The sequence below is a fragment of the Sarcophilus harrisii genome, chromosome 4 (assembly GCF_902635505.1).
Source record: "Sarcophilus harrisii chromosome 4, mSarHar1.11, whole genome shotgun sequence".
Lineage (NCBI taxonomy): Eukaryota > Metazoa > Chordata > Mammalia > Dasyuromorphia > Dasyuridae > Sarcophilus > Sarcophilus harrisii.
Window position 1 is genome coordinate 327,363,851 of NC_045429.1, and position 22,891 is coordinate 327,386,741.

Below are 22,891 nucleotides of genomic sequence, written 5' to 3' on the forward strand. Positions count from 1 at the left end.
GCCTTCCCCCTGAAAGTAAGCCCTCGCTTTACCCTGCCTGCGTGTCATTTATACAAAGTTGTTTGCGCGCGGTCTCTTCGGCGCACCGCGAGCTTCGGCACTCAGAAATATAGAACGGCACGTCAACGTGACTGGCTTCCTTTGCGTCGGATCGGACGCGTTCAGAAGCGTCCCTCAGAGAAGCAGCAGGCTGAACGAGACTAACAAAGAGATGCCCGGGGCGAGCACTAGGGGGCGCCGGGGTAGCGCCGGACGCCTGTCGGGTTTCCCGGGGAACTGGCGGACTTCAGACGACGACCAGCGAAGGCGCTAGAATAAATACTTCCAGAGTGGGCTCGCGCCGGGCTCTCGGTCAGACTTGGCGGGTGGCTGAGATGCGCAGGCGCAGTCTGGAGAGCGCTTCCCTGTCCCTTCTTTGGCCGCGCAGGCGCAGTAAGGAGAGTACAGGCCCTCCCCACCGCGCTGCAGCTGAGGCCGCGCAGGCGCAGTCTGCAGGCGGGAATGGCTGAAGTGGTGAGCTTCACCGTGCCTACCGGATCTGACAAGACGCTTTTTGTGTGGGAACTGAGCCCCGGGCCTGGGGCCGAGGCCCTGCAAGTGAGCCGTGGGAAGGGAGGAAAGGAGGAATAAACACCATTGGTTCTTAGGTGGCCGCCAGGAGCCTATCTGCCTCCCACATCCGGGCCCTTTATCCCTTGCCTCAGTTTTCCCGGCTCTCCCGGGCTTGCCTCGTTTCCCGCCGCCGCTGCCTCTGCTGCTGAGCGTAAAGCGTCGGAGCTGGAAGGGAAGATGGAGACCGGCCTCCTTCTATAGCTGTGGAAACAGTCTCAGAGAGGAAAGGAGGCTGGCCCCGTAGCAGCCGAGTTCGCCCCCGAGTGCAGCCCTTGAGCGCTTTCCGTCTTGCCTTACTTACCCTCACCCAGAGAAGCGAACGGATATTATTTTGTTTTGTTTAATTGCTACCCTCCACTAGCTGTGGATCACAGCGTAGTATTCTCACTTTTTCTTGTTTTTTGTTATCTCGTTTTTTTCCTTTTTCATCCGGTTTTTCTTGTGCAGCACAATAATCGTGGAAATACGCGTAGAAGGGCAGCTAGGGGGCGCAGTGGCTACACTCAAACACTTAATTAACCCTTCTTAGTTGTGTGACCTTGGGCACGTCACTTAGTCCCAATTGCCTCAGCAAAAAGCGAAAAAATAAAAATAAATATGCATAGAAGAATTGCACACGTTTAACATATCTTGGATTACTTGCCATTTAGCGGTGGGAGGAAAGGAGAGAAAAAATTGGAATACAGGGTTTTACAGGAGTGTTGAAAACTGCATATAGTTCGAAAATAAAAAGCTTTTTAAAAAAATAAAAAACAAATTGTTACCCTCTGTTGAACTCAATGCAGTCAGTGAATCAGTAAACGTTTATTAAATAGCTACTACATGGGTGTAAGGATGCAAATCCAGATCAGTGCCTGCTGGAAAGAACATTGGCTTAAGAGTTAGAAGATCCGGGGTTGTGATACTGCTTTCCTCCTTATTACCTGTGTGACCTTGGAAGTGACCCAAGGGAAAGGAGTAAGCATTTATATAGTGCCTACTGTGTGCTGGGCTCTGGGCTAAGCGCTTTATGGTCATCTCATGTGATCCTTATCCAAATCCTGGAAAATAAAGTACTGTTTTAAGCTCCATTTTGCAGTTGAGGAAACTGAGACAAAATGGTTAAGCTAAGCTCAGGGAGGTTCCTTTGTGAGGAAATATCTGAAGCTGAGTTTGAACCAGGGTCCTCCCAACTTCAGCACTGTCCATTGCCTAGCTTGGCAAAGTCATTTAAACAATCAGTTTCTTGTAAATTTTTGTAAATTTGTAAATTGAAGAGAAAGGAAGTTGAACTACATTTCCTTTGGGGTCCTTCTGACACCAGAGCTGTGATCCTAAGTACAAAGACCAAAATAGAGCCTCTGGCCTCACTTTGCTCTGAAGGAGAATATACTGGGACAGAGAAGTAAATTAACAACTTGAGGGGAAGAGCAGTGATCTATGGAGAATCAGAGGCTTTCCCTAGAAGGTGGCACTTGAGCCAAGCCTGGAAAAAAGCTAAAGATTCTGAGGGCATATATTCCAGGCTTTGGAAGGGGGGAGAGGGGGAGAATAGGAAAGGAATTTTCAGGGTTTAATGACTGACTATAGATTTGGGGGTATTTGGAAGGAGCACACCTGAAAGTTTTCTGACCTAAAGATTTCATGGTCTCTCCAACAGCATTCTCTGTTCACAGTGTTCTCTCAGTTTGGCCTTCTCTATTCAGTTCGGGTCTTTCCAAATGCTCCTGAGGTCACTCCTGGCTTCTATGCTATCATCAAGTTTTATTCATCAAGAGATGCCCACAGAGCCCAAAGGGCATGTGATCAGAAACAACTGTTTCAGAAATCTCCTGTGAAAGTGAGTATATTTATTCTATTAGACATGTATTGGAAAGAGCCATCTGGATCCAGAGAAAACTATGGAAACTGAGTGTGGATCTAAGCACAGTATTTTCACCTTTGTTGTTTTTTCTTTCTTATTTTCTCCCCTTTTGATCAGATTTTTCTTATGTAGCATAATGAATATAGAAATATGTTTAGAAGAATTGCACATATTTAACCTATATTGGATTGCTTGCTGTCTTGGGGAGGAGGAAAGAGGATAGAAAGGGAGAAAAATTTGGAACACAAGGTTTTGAAAAGGTGAATGTTTAAAGCTATCTTTACATGTATTTGAAAAAATAAAATATGATTAAAAAAAAAAAGAAAGTATGTCTGATTCCAATGTAAGAAGTTCACACCCAAACAATCTAAACCAGATGACATTTAACAAAAGTTAAATGCCTGAAGCAGCTGAATAGCATAGTGGATAGAGCAGATGTCATGTCAAGTGGTGGAGGTCTTCCTGAAGTCAGGAGGACCTGAGTTCAAATTTGGCCTCAGACACAGAACACTGCCTAGCTGTGTGATCCTGGGCAAGTCACTTAATTCCAATTGCCTGAGGGGGAAAAAAAAGTTAAATGCCTGCCTAAGGCCACAGAGCTAGTAAGTATATAAGACCCTAGTGATCTCTTTACTATATCAACATTGAGGTCTCAAAGATTTATTCTATAAATTATATAGACTTTTTCAAAATCACACAAGTGGTAAGTGGTAGAGCTGGAATTTGAACTATTTTTTCCTAACTTTTCCTGCAATCTATCTTTCTTTTCCCCATTTTTTTCTCAATAGTATTTTATTCTTCCAAATACATGTAAAGATAGTTTTCAATATTCATTTTTTGTAAGACATTGTGTTCCAAAATCATATTGTGCTGACTCCACATCTACCTCTCTTGCCATTACTTGTTAAGTCTGTGCCATTAAAACAGAAAGCATAACCTTATAGTTTTTTTTTTTTTTTTGTTAGATTAAAGCACTGTTAGATCAAAGGGTATGCACAATTTGATAATTTTTTGAGCATAGTTCCAAATTGTTCTCCAGAATGGTTTTATTTGTCAGTGTCCTAGTTTTCCCACATCCCCTCCAACATTCGTCATTATCTTTTCCTGTCATCTTAGCCAATCTGAGAGGTGAGTAGTGGTATCTCAGAGTTGTCTTAATTTGCATTTCTCTGATCAGTAATGATTTGGAGCACCTTTTCATATGACTAGGAATAGTTTCCATTTCTTCATCTGAAAATTGTCTGTTCATATCCTTTGACCATTTATCAATTGGAGAATGGATTGATTTCATATATATTAGAATTAATTTTCTATATATTTTGGAAATGAGACATTTATCAGAACCTGTGAATGTAAAAATGTTTTCCCAGTTTGTTGCTTCCCTTCTAATCTTGTCTGCATTAGTTTTGTTTGTACAAAAACTTTTTAACTTAATATAATCAAAATTTTCTATTTTGTGATCAATAATGACCTCTAGCTCTTCTTTAGTCACAAATTCTTTCCTCCTCCACAGATCTTATGTTCTTCTAATTTATTTATAATCTCATTCTTTATGCCTAGATCATGGACCCATTTTGACCTTATCTTGGTGTACAGTGTTAAGTGTGGTTCAATGCCTAGTTTCTGACATACATGTTTCCAATTTTCCCAGCAATTTTTCTCAAATAGTGAATTCTTATCCCAAAAGCTGGGGTCTTTGAGTTTGTCAAACACTAGATTGCTATAGTTATTGATTAGTTTGTCCTGTGAACCTAACTCATTCCACTGATCAACTAGTCTATTTCTTAGCCAATACCAAATGGTTTTGGTGACTGCTGCTTTATAATATAGTTTAGATCTGGTACAGCTAGGCTACCTTCATTTGATTTTTTTTTTTTTCATTAGTTCCCTTGAAATTTTTGATCTTTTGTTCTTCCAGATGAATTTTGTTGTTATTTTTTCTAGGTCATTAAAAATAGTTTCTTGGGAGCAAAATTGGTATCACACTAAATAAATAGATTAGTTTAGGTAGTATTGTCATCTTTATTATATTCGCTCGACCTATCCAGGAACACTTAATATTTTTCCAATAGTTTAGATCTGACTTTATTTGGGTGGAAAGTGTTTTGTAGTTTTGCTCATATAGTTCCTGACTTTCCCTTGGCAGATAGATTCCCAAATATTTTATACATCGGTAGTTATTTTAAATGGAATTCCTCTTTGTATCTCTTGCTGTTGGATTTTGTTAATGATGTATAAAAATGCTGATTTATGTGAATTTATTTTGTATCCTACAACTTTGCTAAAGTTGTGGATTATTTCTAATAATTTTTTAGTAGATTCTCTAGTATTCTCTAAGTATACCATCATATCATCTGCAAAGAGTAATAATTTGGTTTCCTCATTACCTACTCTAATTCCTTTGATCTCTTTTTCATCTCTTATTGCCAAAGCTAGCATTTCTAATACAATATTGAATAGTAATAGTGATAGTGGGCAACCTTGTTTTACTCCTGATCATATTGGGAATGATTCCAGTTTATCCACATTAAATATGATGCTTGCTGATGGTTTTAAGTAGATGCTACTATTTTAAGGAAAAGTCCATTTATTCCTATACTCTCTAGTGGTTTTAATAGGAATGGGTGTTGGATTTTATCAAATGCTTTTTCTGCATCTATTGAGATGATCATATGGTTTTTGTTAATTTGGTTATTGATATAGTCAGTTATGCTAATAGTTTTCCTAATATTGAACTAGCCCTGCATTCCTGGTATAAACCCTGCTTGGTCATAGTGCATTAACCTGGGGATGGTTGTCTGTAATCTTTTTGCTAATATTTTATTTAAGATTTTTGCATCAGTATTCATTAGGGAGATTGGTCTATAATTTTCTTTCTCTGTTTTCAATTTACCCAGTTTAGATATCAGTACCATGTCTGTGTCATAAAAGGAATTTGGTAAGATTCCTTCATTCTGTATTTTTTCAAATAGTTTATATAACATTGGAGTTAATTGTTCTTTAAATGTTTGGTAGAATTCACATATAAATCCATCTGATCCTGGGGATTTTTTCTTAGGGAGTTGGTTAATAGCTTGTTCTATCTCTTTTTCTAAAATGGGACTGTTTAAGCAATTTACTTCTTCCTCTGTTAATCTGGGCAACTTATATTTTTAAAGGTATTCATCCATTTCATTTAGGTTATCAAATTTATTGGCATAAAATTGGATAAAGTAACTTCTAATTATTGCTCTAATTTCCTCTTCATTAGTGAAAAGTTCTCTCTTTTCATTTTTAACACTAACAATTTGATTTTCCTCTTTTTTCTAATCAAATTTACCAGAGGTTTATCTATTTTGTTGGGTTTTTTTCCTAAAACCAACTCTTAGTTTTATTAATTCAATAGTTTTTTACTTTCAATTTTATTAATCTCACCTTTTATTTTTAGAATTTCAAGTTTAGTGTTTGATTGGGGGGGGTTAATTTGCTCTTTTTCTAGCTTTTTTAGATACAAGCCTAATTCATTGATCTTCTCTTTCTCTATTTTTTTGCAAATAAGCCTCTAGAGATATAAAATTTCCCCTTATTACCACTTTGGCTGCATCCCACAAATTTTGGTATATTGTCTCATTATTGTCATTCTCTTGGGTGAAATTATAAATTATATCTATGATTTGCTGTTTCACCCATTCATTCTTTAGGATGAGATTATTTGAACTATCTTTCAAACTAAGCCCTCTTTAAAATACTGGTCTTAAAAAAAATACTGATGTATATTTAAAGGGAGTTTTCAAAGGAACTATGATTTCATGGGTATGAGTATACCCTCCAGCTATGCAGATGGCTACCCATCCATGCTTTCTCAGCCCGTTGAATCTTGTGTTTCTTTCTATAAATCTACAGTTTGTACTTAATGTTCTAGAAACTTCCTCTAGTTCTTTTACTATCCAGTCAGTGGCACTTGGGCTCATCATTTAAATTAAATGTAATTTTTAAATTACTGGAAAAAATAGAAAATGAATTATTCTGAGTACTTCATTGACAAGTGATTTTTGCTTTACTGTCTCCATCCCTATCTCCAGCATCACTACCACCCATTACTTGCAAAGAATGTCACCTGATATTTCTTCAAGACAAGAACCAGCATTTATTTGGCCTATCTTAATAACTAAGTCCTCTTTCCTAAAATTCACATCAAGAAATGAGGGATTTGATTTCATCCCTTTAAAGAGGTATTTGCCTCTTAGTAGAAGGACTTGTTAGCCATTATGAATTTCTATTGACAAAATGTGTGGTTGATTCTTTGGATATCCCCCCAAAGAACAGAGTTCATATAACAATTTGGCACCTCTTCTGCAAGTTTGCTGATCCTTATTATACTTTAAGTGTTTGTTTCTTTTGCATCTCAGGCCATTTCCTCCTACTAACTATTAAAGAAAGCAGCAATCATTTACTGTTAAGAGCATAGAACTTAGTAACAGAAAATCCAGGTCTGATTGTCTCTACTACTTAATTATGAGACTATAGGCAAATTGCTTCACTGATTTGTATATCAGTTTCCTCATCCTGTGAAATGAGAAGATTGAACTAAGTAGTCTTTTTGTAACTTTGAATTCTATGATCTTAGTTTAATATTTTTAAGAAAATTGTATTTTCACAGATTGAAACATTCTCTGTTTCTCGCTCTCTTTATTTTTAATTTAATTTTTCTTGAGGGTTTTTGTTTTCATTAAGGTGGAAGATTTTTGTTTCCTTTAACAACTTGATTTATGGAAATGTTTTGTGTAAATTCTCATGTGGTTTCTTACTTGTAGGTGAGGTAAGGAAAAGAACCTAGAACTCAAAAATCTTAACAACAAATGTAAAAAAAATTGTTTTGAATGTAATTGGGGAAAATATTAAATAAATTGTTTTAAAAAGAAAATTGAATTTTCATGAAAAATAATTGATTATGGGTTGTTATAGGTTTATAGGTTATAGCTTTATAAGGACTTTTTTCTCCAAATTATCCTCACTCACGAAAAAATTCCAGTTTCTTAAATGGAGGTAATCATATATTACCCAACTGGGGATTTTTTTTAAGACAGTGGCCCCTGTATAAATGTAAATGACTTTAGGCCCCAAGAATACGTATTTGCCTTGATTCTACATAGTTTTTGTATAAGAAGTCAGAAATAGTTCCTTTTAATTGTAGAGCCTGGTATTCATTATACGGAGCAAATATTCTAACAGTAAATTTCCAAAAGGGCAGTTGCTGCCACATCTCTGTTAAGTCCTGACATTTGTAATCCACTTTCTTGTTTCATTAGGTTCGTCTTTGCACTAAACGCAAGATGCATCAGTATCCCGTCTATCCACTTAACAGCTTCAAATGTCAAGAACTGGCCAATTACTATTTGGGTTTCAATGGATGGTCAAAACGAATCATCATGGTAAACTGTAGATTTTTGTTTATTAAGGCCACACACTGAACTAGAATGGGGTTAGAGATTGGGTTGCCTGGCCATTTGAAAGAGGAAACCATGTATCAAATCATATGCCTGAATCTTTCATTAAAAGATTATAGACTATTTAGAGAAAATCTTTGGGGATTACCTCTTTTCTTATTGCTTTCTATATAATTTGCACTCTTAATTGAAGTGATTGTCCTTGCCAGTATTTCCTTTGAAAATTGTAGTTTGAATTCAAATGCATTGTGCCATGGGTCTTAATTGAAATTGTTGAATTTAAGATAAAATTTGATCACCAACAGCTACTTTAAAATCTTCATTAAGATCCTATATCTCAGAATCTGAAAATTCTATAGTTGCAGACGCTTTCTGACTTCAAAGTAAAAGAAAATACAAGCCCAGCCAAGTTATCTGCAAGACAGAGTCTGAAGTACTTCTGTGCTTTAGAAGTGGTGTTGCCAGCCTACAAGTGTCAAAGTCGTGGTGCTGGTGTTGCAGAAGAATGCTTGGAGCTACACGAAGGTCTGTTCCTAACCTTCCTGCCATTAATGGAAAGTGGCTGAGATTTACTTAGTGGCAGAGACAGAAAGCCAGTTTTGGAAGGGGGAGGTGTTGGAGAAGTACACTTGATATTGAAAAAGTGAAAAACTTAGTACCAAACTGCACAAGAAATGTTAGGCTCCTTCTTCCTGAAACTCTTCAGGAGGAGACCATGACCACTTCCTGAGAGTGTTGAGCCTAGGGTCCCATCTAATGATGTGTTGGGATTCTATGAACTAACTTATCCCAGATATGATGTTGTGACTTCTTGCAAAGGACCTCTGGAGTATTATTGGCTATTGCCTGCCCTTGGTATAAGCAAACAAGGATTTCTCTTTTCTTCTTTCTCTCCTGTCCCTTAAAAATATTCCCAAATTAGCCAGCCCTGCCTAAGGCCCTAATGAAGAAAGTAATATTTGCCTTCAGGCTTCTGATGGGCTCTTTAAAAGCATACAGTGGAAAGAGGACTGTTTTGGGAACCAGAAGACCTAGGTCCAAATTCTCACTAATTAGCTGTGTGATTTTGGAAAAGTCTTTTAGCCCCCTGGGACCTTATTAGACTCAATGGCCTCAAAGTTCTCTTTTAGCTTTAAATTTATGAATTTAATTGGCCCAGCCAAAGTTGGTGAGATTTATAAAAATCTAAATAGACTTTTTTTCACTCATTTTGCTTATTTGGGCCAGAAATGGAAAGGGAACACAGTAAAATAAGTGCAGTTGTAGGAGACTGCTTTATTTAGTTTCTGAATTACACTACAGGACAAAGTTGTCTTCACTGCCCTGAAATTTAGGACTTTAAGTTAAGGTTAAGATATATAGTTGAGCTGAGAGTCATACCCAAGAAATAGGAACCACCCTTGGCCATAAGCATACTACCAACAACTTTCCTGATCCATGGTTCCAGCTCTTGACAAAAGGGTTTTAGAATCTCCTAAATTATAAATTTAATGCCACAGCTTGAAAGATTTAGGTGCAAATAAAAAAAATAAAAAAAAAAGAGAGAGAAATTAAAAAAAAAAAAAAGATTTAGGTGCAATTTGAACTATGATCCCATCTTCTATCTCCTTTTCAGTAACCCTAGCATTATTCTTATAACATGTGGAGAATAAAAGTATATTTCTGGTTCCTTAGAAATATACGCACAGCAGGAAACAAATGAGTGACACTTATGTGCTGTCCCTAATTTTTAAATTTAGTCTTTAAATGATACTGTAAGCTGTTATTTTATTTTGGTAGTACCTAACCCTTAGTTTAAGCATCAGTATTTTACTGTCATTCATTTAAAAGTCTGTCATTTAATATGTTTTTGTTTCTCTTTAGGTCCATTAGAGTTTCTTATGAAAAAGAAGAAAACTCAGAAGCTGGCCATTCAGAAAGCTTTATCAAATGCATTTCAAAAATTGCTGATGGTGGTTTTAGGTAAGACTTCATCAGCTTTCATTATTTTAAGTGGATGAGCCTAAGAATTAGAAGAAAGAAGTATTGTATAGTGTAAAGAGCAGAAGATTTGAAGTCAGAATTTATATTCAAATCCTGGCTCTGCCACTTACTTGCTTATCCCTCTGATCCTAAAACTAATGACTTAACCTTTCTGTTTCTTAATTTCTCATATGCTAAATGAGAGGTTCAGACACATGACCTGCATAGTATAGTATACCCAAACCAGATTAAAATGAACTTGGGAAATTTTTGGCAAAACCAATGAAAATACAGTAGAACATAGATAATATTAATATGTGGTTTTCTAAATCAATTCAATATTCAGGGATCAGTATATGTGAGTTAATGGCCTGCATTTCTTTTTTTTAATCTATAAATAATATTTTTCCCAATTACATGTAAAAACAATTTATAATATCCATTTTTTAAAATTTTCAGTTCCAGATTCTCCTCCTTCCCTTTCTTCCCTCTTCCTTTCCATAAACAGTAAGCAATTTCAAATAGATTATAAATGTAAAACATTTTTGTATGAATCATGTGGGAAAAAAAACATAGGGAAAAAAAAAGGAAAATATTAGTGACTTTAATTTCTGTTTGAGTTTGATGCCACTGGTCTAGAAGACTTCTAAGTCTTTTCACTCATATCCAACTCTTTGTAAAACCACTTAAAGTTTTCCTGACAAAGATACTGTGGTGGTTTAAAATTAAGGCATTTAAAAGGAGAGGAAGGGAATGCATTCCAGGTGGAAGACAGTTTCAAAAAAGTGCAGATAGGAAATAGAATACTTATGTGTAAGAAAGAGCAAGAAGGCCAGTTTGGCTAAATCAAAGAGAACATGAAGGAGAGTCATGTATAATATGCTAGAAAAGTGGATTAGAGCTAGGTTGTCAAGCAGATATCACACTCACTGCTTTGTAGAAAGTATACTGACAAGGAAAAATTTGAAGTAGGGAGCAGCTGTTGCAGAATTCAGATGGGGAAAAAAGGAATGGGAAAATTCAGAAGAAGGATAGGTTTGGGAAGAATGATGCATTTGAAAGGAACACAATACAAATTGTTCAGTAGATGATTGGTTGTGTGGATTTGGAGCTTGGGACAGAGGGTAAGGTAACATTTAAAGATCTGGGAATCATTGAATCCTTGGGAACTGTTAAGATCACTGAGAGCATCAAGAGAAAAGGGTACCAAACCCAGGCACCTAGGGCCTTTCTACAACCGAGGGGCATATTCTCCTTTTTGCCTGGACCTTCTTAGCATGAAATGCTGTGCTACATAGTGGGCATATAAAGTAGAAAAAATAAGTTCCATGTCCTTGTAAATTGGTTACAAAGAATTGGACATAAGTGAAATGACTCAGAGGTCTTCTAGGCCACTGGCATCAAAGTCAAATAGAAATTAAAGCCACTAATATTTTTCTTTTGTATGTGGGTTTTTTTCATAACATAAGTTATACAAAAGTATGTTTTACATGCTTGCACATCTATAATTTATTTGAAATTGCTTACTGTGTATGGAAGGGAGGGAAGGGAAGGAGGGAGGAGAATTTGGAATTGGAAAATTTTTTTTAAATGAATGTTATAAATTGTTTTTACATGTAATTGGGAAAAATATTATTCACGGGTTTTTTTTTTTTTTTAATTTAAGTTCTTTGTTCTCAAGGAACTTAAATTTTCTATTCCTGGTGGATACAACCTATCAACAGATACCTTATACACAACAATTTGAAGAAGAGGAAGACTCCATTAATGACAAAGAGGATCTGGGAAATGGTATATGACTTGAAATTTAAAGGAGACTAGTGACTGGAAAATGGAAGTAAAGAGAAAATGCAACATAGGCTTGAGGAAATATATAGACACAAGTGGGAACTAAGTGGAATTGGGGAGCAATGAGCAAACTCCTTGAGCTAGAATCCATGAAATAAGGTTATATACTTAAAAACATCGGCAGATGCCAGATTGCAAAGAGCTTTCACTATTGAGGTATGGAATTTGTAAATTTTTCTATAGATAATGGGCCTCCAGCTAGGTGCAGTGAGCTTGGGAATGACATAGTCAAACTAGTGGATTAAGGGCTTTACATGGTTGCTATGAGGACTAAGGAAGGCTAACCATAATTTTCTTTTCCTTCTCTCCTCAATAAAATACTATGTACCTTATAAATTCTAGATGTAAAACATTTTTGCTACAAACTTGCCCAGATCTGGCATGGATAAGGTTCTGATTTGAACTGGTAGAGAAAGTAGCAACATAGATGAAATCACAAATTCAGTAAAATGCTTTTGTGGATAATGATAACATTTTATAATATATATAATATGATATGATATATTATTATAATATATAATTATAAAATATAATGTGATGTTATTATAATATAACATAATTATAACATTATATTATAATCTATGCTAACATTTATATAGCACTGATTATGTGCCAGGCACTGTATTAGGTGCTTTACAATTTCTTATCTCAGTTGATTTTCACAACAGCCATAAGAAAGTAGGCATAATTATTATTTTTATCATGTATTTTTTCCACATTTTAAAAGAGAATGTCTTGATCTTGCTTTATTCTACTATAATTGTTATCAAAAGCACATAAGTACACTTCTTATTCAAATTGTTTCTTTGCTTCATTGGTTATGTTTCTTGGTTTAATATGCATTATTTTTATAAATATGTGATATATTGCTATAATCATGCTTGAACTTTATGGTTTTTACATTGATATTCATTAGGGAAAATAATCTATAATTTTCTTTAATTTTGCTCTTCCTGGTTTAGGTATCAGCATCATATTTGTTAACACAAGGAATTTGGTAGGGCTCCCTCTTTACCTATTTTCCCAAATAGTTTCCAAATAGCTCTTTTTTTCGTATTGAAATTAATTATTCTTTAAATGTTTTGTAAAATTCACTTATGAATCCATCAGGAGGATTTTGTTATTTATTGGTGTATAATTGGACAAAATATCTCCTGATAATTGCTTTGATTTCTTCTTCATTGGTGGTGAATTCACTCTTTTGTTTCAAATTTTATGTTACCTTGCTTATTTCTTTTAATTAGATCTGGTTTTTCTTTTGCTTTGCCTGAGGTCATGTTGACTACCCTTGCTTTTCTTTACTTCAGCAGAAACATAATAGATTTAGCTCCAGCACCTTACTTTTACTCTGTATATATCTTTGCTTCAAGTGTTTCTTGTAAACAACATATTGTAGAATTCTGATTTTTAATCCACTCAGCTGTTCACTTCCATTTTATGAGTTCATCCTATTCCCATTCATAGTTATGATTATGTTAAGATTCTTATAAGGTACTAAGACAGTGGAATTGATGGACACGATAATTATCTAATTTAGCATGGTACTTAACAGTTCTCTAGTTCACTAAATGTACTTAGTACTTATTAGAGTTCTACAAGATTCACACTTTTAAGAGAGCATATATAAACGAGGAACCTCAACCTCAATCCTCAACCAAGATTCAGTCCAAGAGATTCACAAATCAGAAAGGACAAGTCCACTCTCGGAGACAGAGACAGATTCATTCCATCTTCCACCTTTGTGCTGGGTGGAGGCTGAAGCTGGCAGAGGCAAAAGATTAGCGGCAGGAGCTCTTGGAACCAAGGAGAGAGATAGGCCTCTAAGAAAGCTAATTGGGCCCAAGGAAGGAGACAATAAAGGATTTGGACTTTAACTCCTGGCTGCATTGGGGGTGATTATTACTTTGAACTGAAACTAAGGCTGCCTCCAGAAGCTCTCCAAGAAACCTGCTCACAGAGAACATTATATTTTAGAAAAGAACATTACATGATTACTAACTGCATTTTAAAATTTCATCAGAATAGAAAACTTCTAGATTTAGAACTTAAGCAGTTGCTCCACTGAGGCAGATATAACATGAAGTTTTAGATGTTTGCTAAAAGTACAAAGAGCTTAAATGATTTGCCCATGGGCACATAGATAGTATATAGAGAGTTTAACCAAAGTTTTCCTGACTACTAGTGCTCTCTCCCTCCTTCTGTCTGTCTCTCTCACTGTCTCTGTCTCTCTCTCCTGTATCTCTGTCTGTCTCTCTTTTCATATTCCATCAGTTTAAAAAAAAAAAAAACACAACTCTTCCCTTCTCCTTTTTCTCTTTTGTTCACTTTCCTTCCTTTGGCGCTCAAGACAGTACATCCCTAACAGCCTTTTTCAGTCCTGGTTGTACCTTCTCTCATTCATTGAGTCCCAGAGGGAATGTTGGAATAACTATTGCCTCTCTCAGACATTCTTCCACCTGCAAGCTCCTGATAACCTCTACTTTTTTGAGGCTCATTCTAAATATATCCAGTTCCTAATAGCAATTATCTTCCAGCTCCCAGGTCATTCTATCCCCTTTCTCATTTAGTCTTCCTCCCCATTCCAATTACTGCCCTTATATGCAGGGACTTCAATATATACATGCCAATATTTCCTTTTATCCTCTGGTCTCCCAGTTCTTCAATCTTTTTAATTCCTATAACCAGCTCCTTCACTTCACCTCCTCCATACACAGAAATGATTACAAGCTTGGCGATCTTTATTTACTCCCAAATGTTCCATGATCAAGAAATCTAATGCGAATGAACCATAACAATTTCCCATTCCATCTCTCTCTATTCTCCAATCCTTCTAAATCTGTTCCTCCTTTTACTCTTCCCTGATTATCTATCATATTCCCCACAGTACCTATTCCAAACTTTTTCTTTCTTTCTTTAGTCCTCCTACATTTCTTTGTCCTCCATCCTCTCAGCAAAAACTCATAATTTACTCAGAAAATAAAAGCCATTCACTATGAACTCTCTTTTCTCTTCTTTGTACTTCTCTAGCATCATTCCTTTGTTAACTCTTTCCTCTGGCTTCTGAAAATAAATCCCTTTTCCTCACCAAGAGAGGTCCTACTTTATGTAGTCTTGATTTCCCTTTCAGTTGCCTCTAATAGTTTACCCCTACAATTATTCCTTCTCTCTCTAATTTTCAACCTCTCCTTATCTATTGGTTCCTTCTCCACAACTTACAAAAAATCCCAGAATCACTGTCATCCTTTAAAAAGAAAATGAAAGCCAAAAAAAATCCCTCAAGCTTCTAGCCATTTGTCAAATCATTGAATTCTGGCTTATGACCTTATTCACTCAATTGAAGTTGCCCTCTCCAAAGTTATCAAGGATCTCTTAACAGTTAAATCTGCCGGCCTTTTCCCTGTCCCCATCCTTCTGACCTCTCAGCATATTTTATACTTACTCCTCCTAGTTGTTTTCTTGGAGTTTTTAATGATACTGTCTTTCTTTTTATTGTCTGCCCACTTGTCTGATTTAGTCCTCAGGCTTTTTTGCTGAATCATCACCCAGAACACACCTCCTAACTGTAGCTAGGCTGTTATGGGTCTTTTCTTTGTATTTTTGGTGACTTCTTAACTTTATCCCCAAGCAGACATGCCCAGACTTAGTCTTTCCTATATTACTTTCCTACATCACCAACTGCCTTTTGGACATTTCAAACTCAATGTCCCACAAGCATCTCAAATGAACATGATTCAAATAGAACTTCTTTCATCCAAACCAATTCTCCTGTGATTGTCTCTGTTTCTGTTTAGATGCTACCACCTCCATCTCCTTTCCATCCTACATAAAGCTCTCATCACCTCTTACTTGTACTATTCACTCTCCTACTTTCAGATCACTTCTCATGCCAATTAATCCTGCACACACATGCCAAAATGACTTTCCTAAACTATACAGCTGATCCTATCACTCCGCTGGTCTGAACTCCAATAAACAGCTCCCTGTTTCTTGAAGAATTAAATGCAAACTCCTCCATTTGGTATTTAAAGCCCTTTGCTACCTGATTTCAATCTATCATACATACCTTTTTGTATATTCTTTTGGTCCAACTCAACTGGCCTTTATACTGCTCCTTATACAGAAACCTCCATTTCCAGTCCTTTGAATGGACCCAGGTAGGAGTTTCTCCTCATCTGGAAAGTTTTTCCTCTTCACTGCTGCCTCTTAAAATTCCCAATTTGCCTCAAAACTCAGTTCTACCTCCAGCAGTGCCTCCTATCTATGACCTCTAGGGCCAGACCAAAAAAAATATATTTTTTTAAATCAACCAATAAGTATGTTTTTCTCTTTTTTGTGATTGAAATTTTTTATTAAAATTTTCTACTTTCAAAACATAAGCATTCATGCTCCAATTGATAAATGGTCAAAGGATATGAACAGACAATTTTCAGATGAAGAAATGGAAACTATTTCTAGCCATATGAAAAGATGCTCCAAATCATTATTGATCAGAGAAATGCAAATTAAGACAACGCTGAGATACCACTACACACCTGTCAGATTGGCTAGGATGACAGGAAAAGATAATGATGAATGTTGGAGGGGATGTGGGAAAACTGGGACACTGATACATTGTTGGTGGAATTGTGAATGATACAGCCAATCGGGAGAGCAATTTGGAACTATGCTCAAAAAGTTATCAAACTGTGCATATCCTTTGATCCAGCAGTGTTACTACTGGGTTTATATCCCAAATAGATCTTAAAGAAGGGAAAGGGACCCATGTGCGCAAAAATGTTTGTGGCAGCCCTTTTTGTAGTAGCTAGAAATTGAATGGATGCCCATCAATTGGAGATTGGCTGAGCAATTTGTGGTATATGAATGTTATAGAATATTACTGTTCTGTAAGAAATGACCAGCAGGATGATTTCAGAAAGGCCTGAAGAGACTTAATGAATTGATGCTGAGTGAAATGAGCAGAACCAGGAGATCATTATACACTTCAACCACAATACTATATCATGCTCAATTCTGATGGACGTGGCTCTCATCAACAATGAGATGAATCAAATCATTTCCAATTGTTCAATAATGAAGAGAACTGGCTACACCCAGCTACAACCAGTTAAGTGGGAAATGAGTGTGGATCATAACAAATTATTTCCACTCCTTCTGTTTTTGTCCGCTTGCATTTTTGTTTTCCTTCTCAGGTTGTTTTTACCTTATTTCTAAATCCAATTTTCTTGTACAGCAAAATAACTGTATAAATATGTATACATATATTGTATTTAACATGTACTTTAACATGTATTGGTTTACCTGCCATCTAGGGGATGGAGTAGGGGGAAAGAGAGGAAAAGTTGGAACAGAAAGTTTTGCAAGGGTCAATGCTGAAAAATTACCCATGCATATGTCTTATAAATAAAAAAAAAAAAATCTGAATAAAAACATAGGCATGGATATAATTTTTCAACATTAACCCTTGCAAAATTTTATGTTCCCAATTTTTCTTCCTTTTCCCCCCACCCCCTTCCCTAGAGGGCAAGCAATCCAGTATATGTTAAATGTATATATACACACACATATATATAAAAATATATATGTTAAATCCAATATGTGTGTGTGTATATATATATATATATATGTTAAATCCAATATGTGTATATATATATATTTATAAATTATCATGATGCACAAGAAAAATCAAATCAAAGAGGAAAAAAATTAAGAAAACAAAATGCAAGCAAACAACAACAAAAAGAGTGAAAATGCCATGCAGTGCTCTACACACAGTTCCCACAGGTCTCTCTCTGTGTGTAGTTGGCTCTTTTTCATTACAAGATCATTAGAACTGGCCTCAATCATCTCATTGTTGAAAAGAGTCATACTTGATCTTCATAAAATATTATTGTTGCCTTGGCCAATGATCTCCTGGTTCTTCTCATTTCACTCAGCATCAGTTCATGTAAGTCTCTCCAGGCCTCTCTGAAATCATCCTGCTGGTCATTTCTTACAGAACAATTATATTCCATAACATTCATATACTCTAATTTATAAAGCCATTACCTTGCCACTACAAAAAGGGCTGCCACAAACATTTTTGCACATACAGGTCCTTTTCCCTTCTTTAATATCTCTTTGAGATACAAGCCCAGTAGAAATACTGCTGAATCAAAGGGCATGCAGAGTTTGATAACCCTTTGGGCATAGTTCCAAATGGCTTCTAGAATGGTTGAATCAGTTCACAATTCTACCAACAATGTATCAGTGTCCTAGTTTTCCCACATCCCCTCCAACATTCATCATTATCTTTTCCTGTCATCTTAGCCAATCTGAGAGGTGTGTAACCACTACTATTATTTCTACTCTGGGTTACCTTTTGTCCAAGCCAAAGCAATCTTGATTCCCTCAATCTTCCTATGAATTGAGCTTAAGGTCTTTCATCCTCCTGATTGCCCTTCTTTGAATCACTGACCACAGATCTAGAGCTAGAAAGGACTTGAGAAGCCACCTAGGCCAACCCCCTTATTTTATAAATAACAAAGGCCCAATGGATTTGAACACAGGTCCTTTAACCTTAAATCTAGGGTTTTACTCATTGTGCCATCCTTCCCCTCTACCATTTCAATGTTTTTCCTAAAATATAGTGAAAAGAACTGAATACAATATTTCATTATATAGAAGTAAGACATCCATATTATCTGGAAACCTTACTTCTCTTTGGTTTATTCATCCTCAGCTCTATTTTTCAACATGCATCCCTTTTTTTAGCCATTTTTACCATACCCTGCTTTGCATTGAAGTTACCAAATGTGGAAGTGTATGTTGATTTAATTAATAGGATCTTACTAAGTTATTCACAGAATTTCTCTTCCTCATCCTTACATTAGGTGTTGGTGCATAAGTAGCAATTCTTTTCTTTTCTTTTTGATACATTCTGCTATGTATTTCTTTCTTTTTCTTTTCTTTTTTTTATTATAATAACTTTTTATTGACAGAACCCATGCCAGGATAATTTTTTACAACATTATCCCTTGCACTCACTTCTGTTCCTATTTTTCCCCTCTCTCCCTCCACCCCCTCCCCTAGATGGCAAGCAGTCCTATATATGTCGCAGTATATCCTAGATACAATATATGTGTGCAGAACCAAACAGTTCTCTTGTTGCACAGAGAGAATTGGATCCAGAAGGTAGAAATAACCCAGGAAGAAAAACAAAAATGCAAACAGTTTACATTCATTTCCCAGTGTTCTTTCTTTGGGTGTAGCTGCTTCTGTCCGTCATTGATCAATTGAAACTGAATTAGGTCTCTTTGTCAAAGAAATCCACTTCCATCAGAATACATCTTCATACAGTACTGTTGTTGAAGTATATAATGATCTCCTGGTTCTGCTCATTTCACTTAGCATCAGTTCATGTAAGTCTCTCCAAACCTCTCTGTATTCATCCTGCTGGTCATTTCTTATAGAACAATAATATTCCATAACACAATTTACCCAACCATTCTCCAATTGAAGGGCATCCATTCATTTTCCAGTTTCTAGCCACTACAAACAGGGCTGCCACAAACATTTTGGCACATACAGGTCCCTTTCCCTTCTTTAGTATCTCCTTGGGGTATAAGCCCAGTAGTAGCACTGTTGGGCCAAAGGGTATGCACAGTTTGATAATTTTGGGGGCATAATTCCATATTGCTCTCCAGAATGGTTGGATTCGTTCACAACTCCACCAACAATGTATCAGTGTCCCAGTTTTCCCACATCCCCTCCAACATTCGTCGTTATTTTTTCCTGTCTTCTTAGCCAATCTGACAGGTGTGTAGTGGTATCTCAGAGTTGTCTTAATTTGCATTTCTCTGATTAATAGTGATTTGGAACACTTTCATATGAGTTGTAATACTTTCAATTTCATCATCTGAAAATTGTTCATATCCTTAGTGGCAATTATTTTCATAATGATCTTTTTGCTTAGGCTCTTCAAGAACAATGCAAAGCAAGAGCATCATGTATTTCATGAAAATGTTTCATCTTTCTTTGTGATGCACAATAAAACCAACTCAAAGAAAAATGTGTTTGCTCCAAGTTTTCCTTCATGGTCTATCTGTCAACAGGGTAGCTCTTTGTATAACACCTAGCAGGGGAATTTAGATGGTAGTGATAAGACTTCACATATTTACATAATAGTCTTTTTTTTGTGTGAAGCATTTGGGATTAAGTGACTTCCCCAGGATCACTCATTAGTAAGTGTTAAGTGAGGATTTGAATTCAGTTTCTCCTGACTTCATTAGCTGACCCTGAAAGACCTTTTAAAGGACAGGCCCTATACTTTTTATCTTTAGAAATTAAAAATGCTTAATGCTCAATTGTGTGTTATATTGAGGAAACTGGAGAAGGAGTAATTTTTATTGTCTACATAATTCTTATTTGAATCTAATTTTTAACTATATTTCAGAAAGTGGTAAAGTAGCTGTGGAATACAGATCCTCTGAAGAAGGAGATTCTGCAACAGAAGAATTTGAGGACTTGATTCAAGTATGTGAAAAGTTAGGCTTTCCTGAGTTCCAAATAATTTCTTCATTTGAAGTGGGAGAAAGGCACTTTTGTGGTGGAGGGCAGTCAAGGGAAAGAATTCCAGGTTTAATCCTAACTTTGGAATTGCTTTAGAATTCTAAGAAATGTGTTGTGATACGGGAGCCACCTGCCAGTGGGTGCTGGAGTTGTCTAACTCAGACCTATGCAATGGATCTCTTCATGTGAGCAGATGATGATGATGATGATAGAAGGAGACTGAGAGGCAGTTGCATTCTCTAACCTCCCCTGGGAGAGGCAGTTGCATTGTCTGACCTCTTTCTTCTTCCCTCTGCCTCCAATTTATTTCATCCCCAGTCCACAAGCAACACCTGTGTCAGCGAAGGCTGCTTTGCAACTCCTTCAGATGTTATGATTCACAGCTGTGGAGGCTCTCCGAAAATTGACCTGCCCTTCACTTAGGCATGATCCTTAACAGAAATGTTGTTGCTTCTCCCATAACCCAGGCCCACAGAGTGAAGGAGAGCTGGTTCCCTATAACCTTGAATCCCTGAGCCCTCCACCCCTATCCTCAGGAGACCTGCAATCAGAGAGGGTTCTCCCCATCCTGGGGATCACAGCTGAAGTTTTTCCAGAAGTGAAGTTCAGGGGACGAGATGGGGGTATCTCATAATGTTCCCACAACTGGAGGCATAAATAAGCGATCATTTTCTTCCCTGAAAATAGTAGTACTCTCATTTGAATTATGTCCTATAGATAGTGAAGTCTCTAAGGATCCTAAACAGACATGCAGTTTACCAAGGAAATAGCCCTTCTGGCCCTATTTGGATGTGTGTTGTGGGGTACTTGATTGGTTTATCAGAGAGGCAGCACAAAAGACATGGGTTCAGATCTTGCTTCAGATACTTCCTAGCTGTGTGTCCTAGACTCTGTTTCTTCATCTATAAAATAAGGTCAAACTGAAGTCCTTTCCAGCTCTAAATCTATGAATCTTTGACATGTCATTTCACAAGTTAAGAGCTTCGAGGAAGTTCGTAGCTCTCCCATTGCAAATCAGACCCTTTCTCTAAAATTTATAATGTTAGAAAGTTTCCTGGGTGTCAAAAGTTCAGATCACACAACCAGTTTATTTCAGAGACAGGACTCTAACTTCAGTCTTCCTGATTCCAAAGTCAGTGCGCTCTGTGCGCTCTCTCTCTGTTTCTCTGTGTTTCTCTCTCTCTCTCTCTCTCTCTCACACACACACACACGTTTATATATATATATGTATATATATATATATATACACACACACACACACATTTTTGTAATCTTTGGGGGAACTATTTGGGAGTTGAATTTTGTCATTTCCCAGAGTTAGAGAGGAGAAACTGGATGAGGTGGCTCTTTTGTTTTTATTTTTGCTTTTACTTTTCTAATGCTTGAAAAATTTTGCCACAGAGTAAATGTAAAAAACACATTAATCCAGCATAAATATGGCCAATCATTAAACCTTTAAATTTCAAAAGAGATTGGGGCTTAAAGAGAATAATTTTAAATTCTAAGGGAAAAGAGATTTAATAAATACCATATCTAATACTAAAATATATGGGTTTTAGAATGGCATGTAATAAATGATTTCTAAAATAGCCATTTCTGGACAGCAGTGAGGTAGTGAGAAGTTTCTCATCACAAATGTTTGGGCCAGGGACTGAATGATCATATTGAAAAGAATATTGAAGCAATGATTTTATCTATTGGCCTGAACATGACTTATGTAAAACAGTAGCCTGAAAAATCCACTTATATTATTGATAAAAAAAAAAAATAGGAAGGTATGCTTTACTGTGCTTGTATTAAAGCTGAAATTTTTAGAGGTTCCATATTAATTACTTTGCATTCTTGGTATGCTGTAGTCTGACATGTAAAGAATGAATGCTCTAGGTCTGCAACAAGTATGAATATTTAGCGAGAACATGGTAATTAAAAAAAATATAAATGTGACATCCTGGTCAATGTATACTCCCTATAGCTTTATTTTCCCCTAAACCTATATAATATGGTAATAAGTGCTCTGAACCAAAGGATGAAAATTTGAGTTCTACCCCTGTCTCCTGGGTGACCAGTGCTCTAGACCTCTATTTTCTCACTGTAAAAGGGGCAAAACTAGGTAACCTCTCATGTTGCCCCCTTCCCAGCTCTGGATCTATCTATTTACAAGTTCACTATCTTTTTTCATTAAGGTCAATGATGTTTCTTGGAATCAGTCCTACCAAGTGGAAGAAGAATGCCTCTCAGATTTCAGCCTGGATGAAGAATGATCAAAGTGCATCTAAAAGCAAAATTGCCCTCCCCGTCCCTGCTGGGTAGAGCACACCCCGACACCCTCTCCCAAGGAGAGGTGGACGGAGAGATGTGTGTGTGTGTGTGATTTTTAGAGAGGGGCAAGCTTGCGGCCACATCTTAGATGGGGAGGACTAAAGCTGAACTGTACCTCCAAGGACGTAGGGAATTTGGGGTGAGGAAATTCCTCACCGCACCTACCATGTATATGTGACGTAGGGAGGGTCACCTAACTCCCTGGTGCCACGGACAAGGCTTGACCACGTGCTTTGTGGTTGCTGGAGGGCGTCATCTAGCCTACCTTGCTCTCATAGATCAAATAAAGAATTAAGAATTTCCTCGGAATTCGGCTGGGGGCGGGGCTGGGGGC

The 22,891-nt window shown here is 36.8% G+C and overlaps 1 protein-coding gene across 1 annotated transcript; it reads left to right on the plus strand.

Annotated features, from left to right (window-relative positions):
• Nucleotides 1-205: 205 nt before the first annotated feature.
• RDM1 (RAD52 motif containing 1) lies at nucleotides 206-22,861 on the plus strand. The gene is made up of 7 exons (XM_003768412.4): nucleotides 206-597; nucleotides 2,252-2,431; nucleotides 7,744-7,866; nucleotides 8,241-8,406; nucleotides 9,745-9,843; nucleotides 20,123-20,202; nucleotides 22,422-22,861. Exons 1-7 carry the CDS (start codon nucleotides 502-504, stop codon nucleotides 22,497-22,499), a joined length of 822 nt encoding a protein of 273 aa, XP_003768460.1. The 5' UTR covers nucleotides 206-501; the 3' UTR covers nucleotides 22,500-22,861.
• The last annotated feature ends 30 nt before the right edge of the window (nucleotides 22,862-22,891 follow it).

Bases quoted from the DNA above. Each gene is read 5' to 3' on its own strand.
- RDM1 (XM_003768412.4), top strand. From the start codon at position 502: ATGGCTGAAGTGGTGAGCTTCACCGTGCCTACCGGATCTGACAAGACG. The intron at 598-2,251 runs GTGAGCCGTGGG...TCTCTCCAACAG, and splicing joins CTGGGGCCGAGGCCCTGCAA to CATTCTCTGTTCACAGTGTT. The intron at 7,867-8,240 runs GTAAACTGTAGA...AAAATTCTATAG, and splicing joins GGTCAAAACGAATCATCATG to TTGCAGACGCTTTCTGACTT.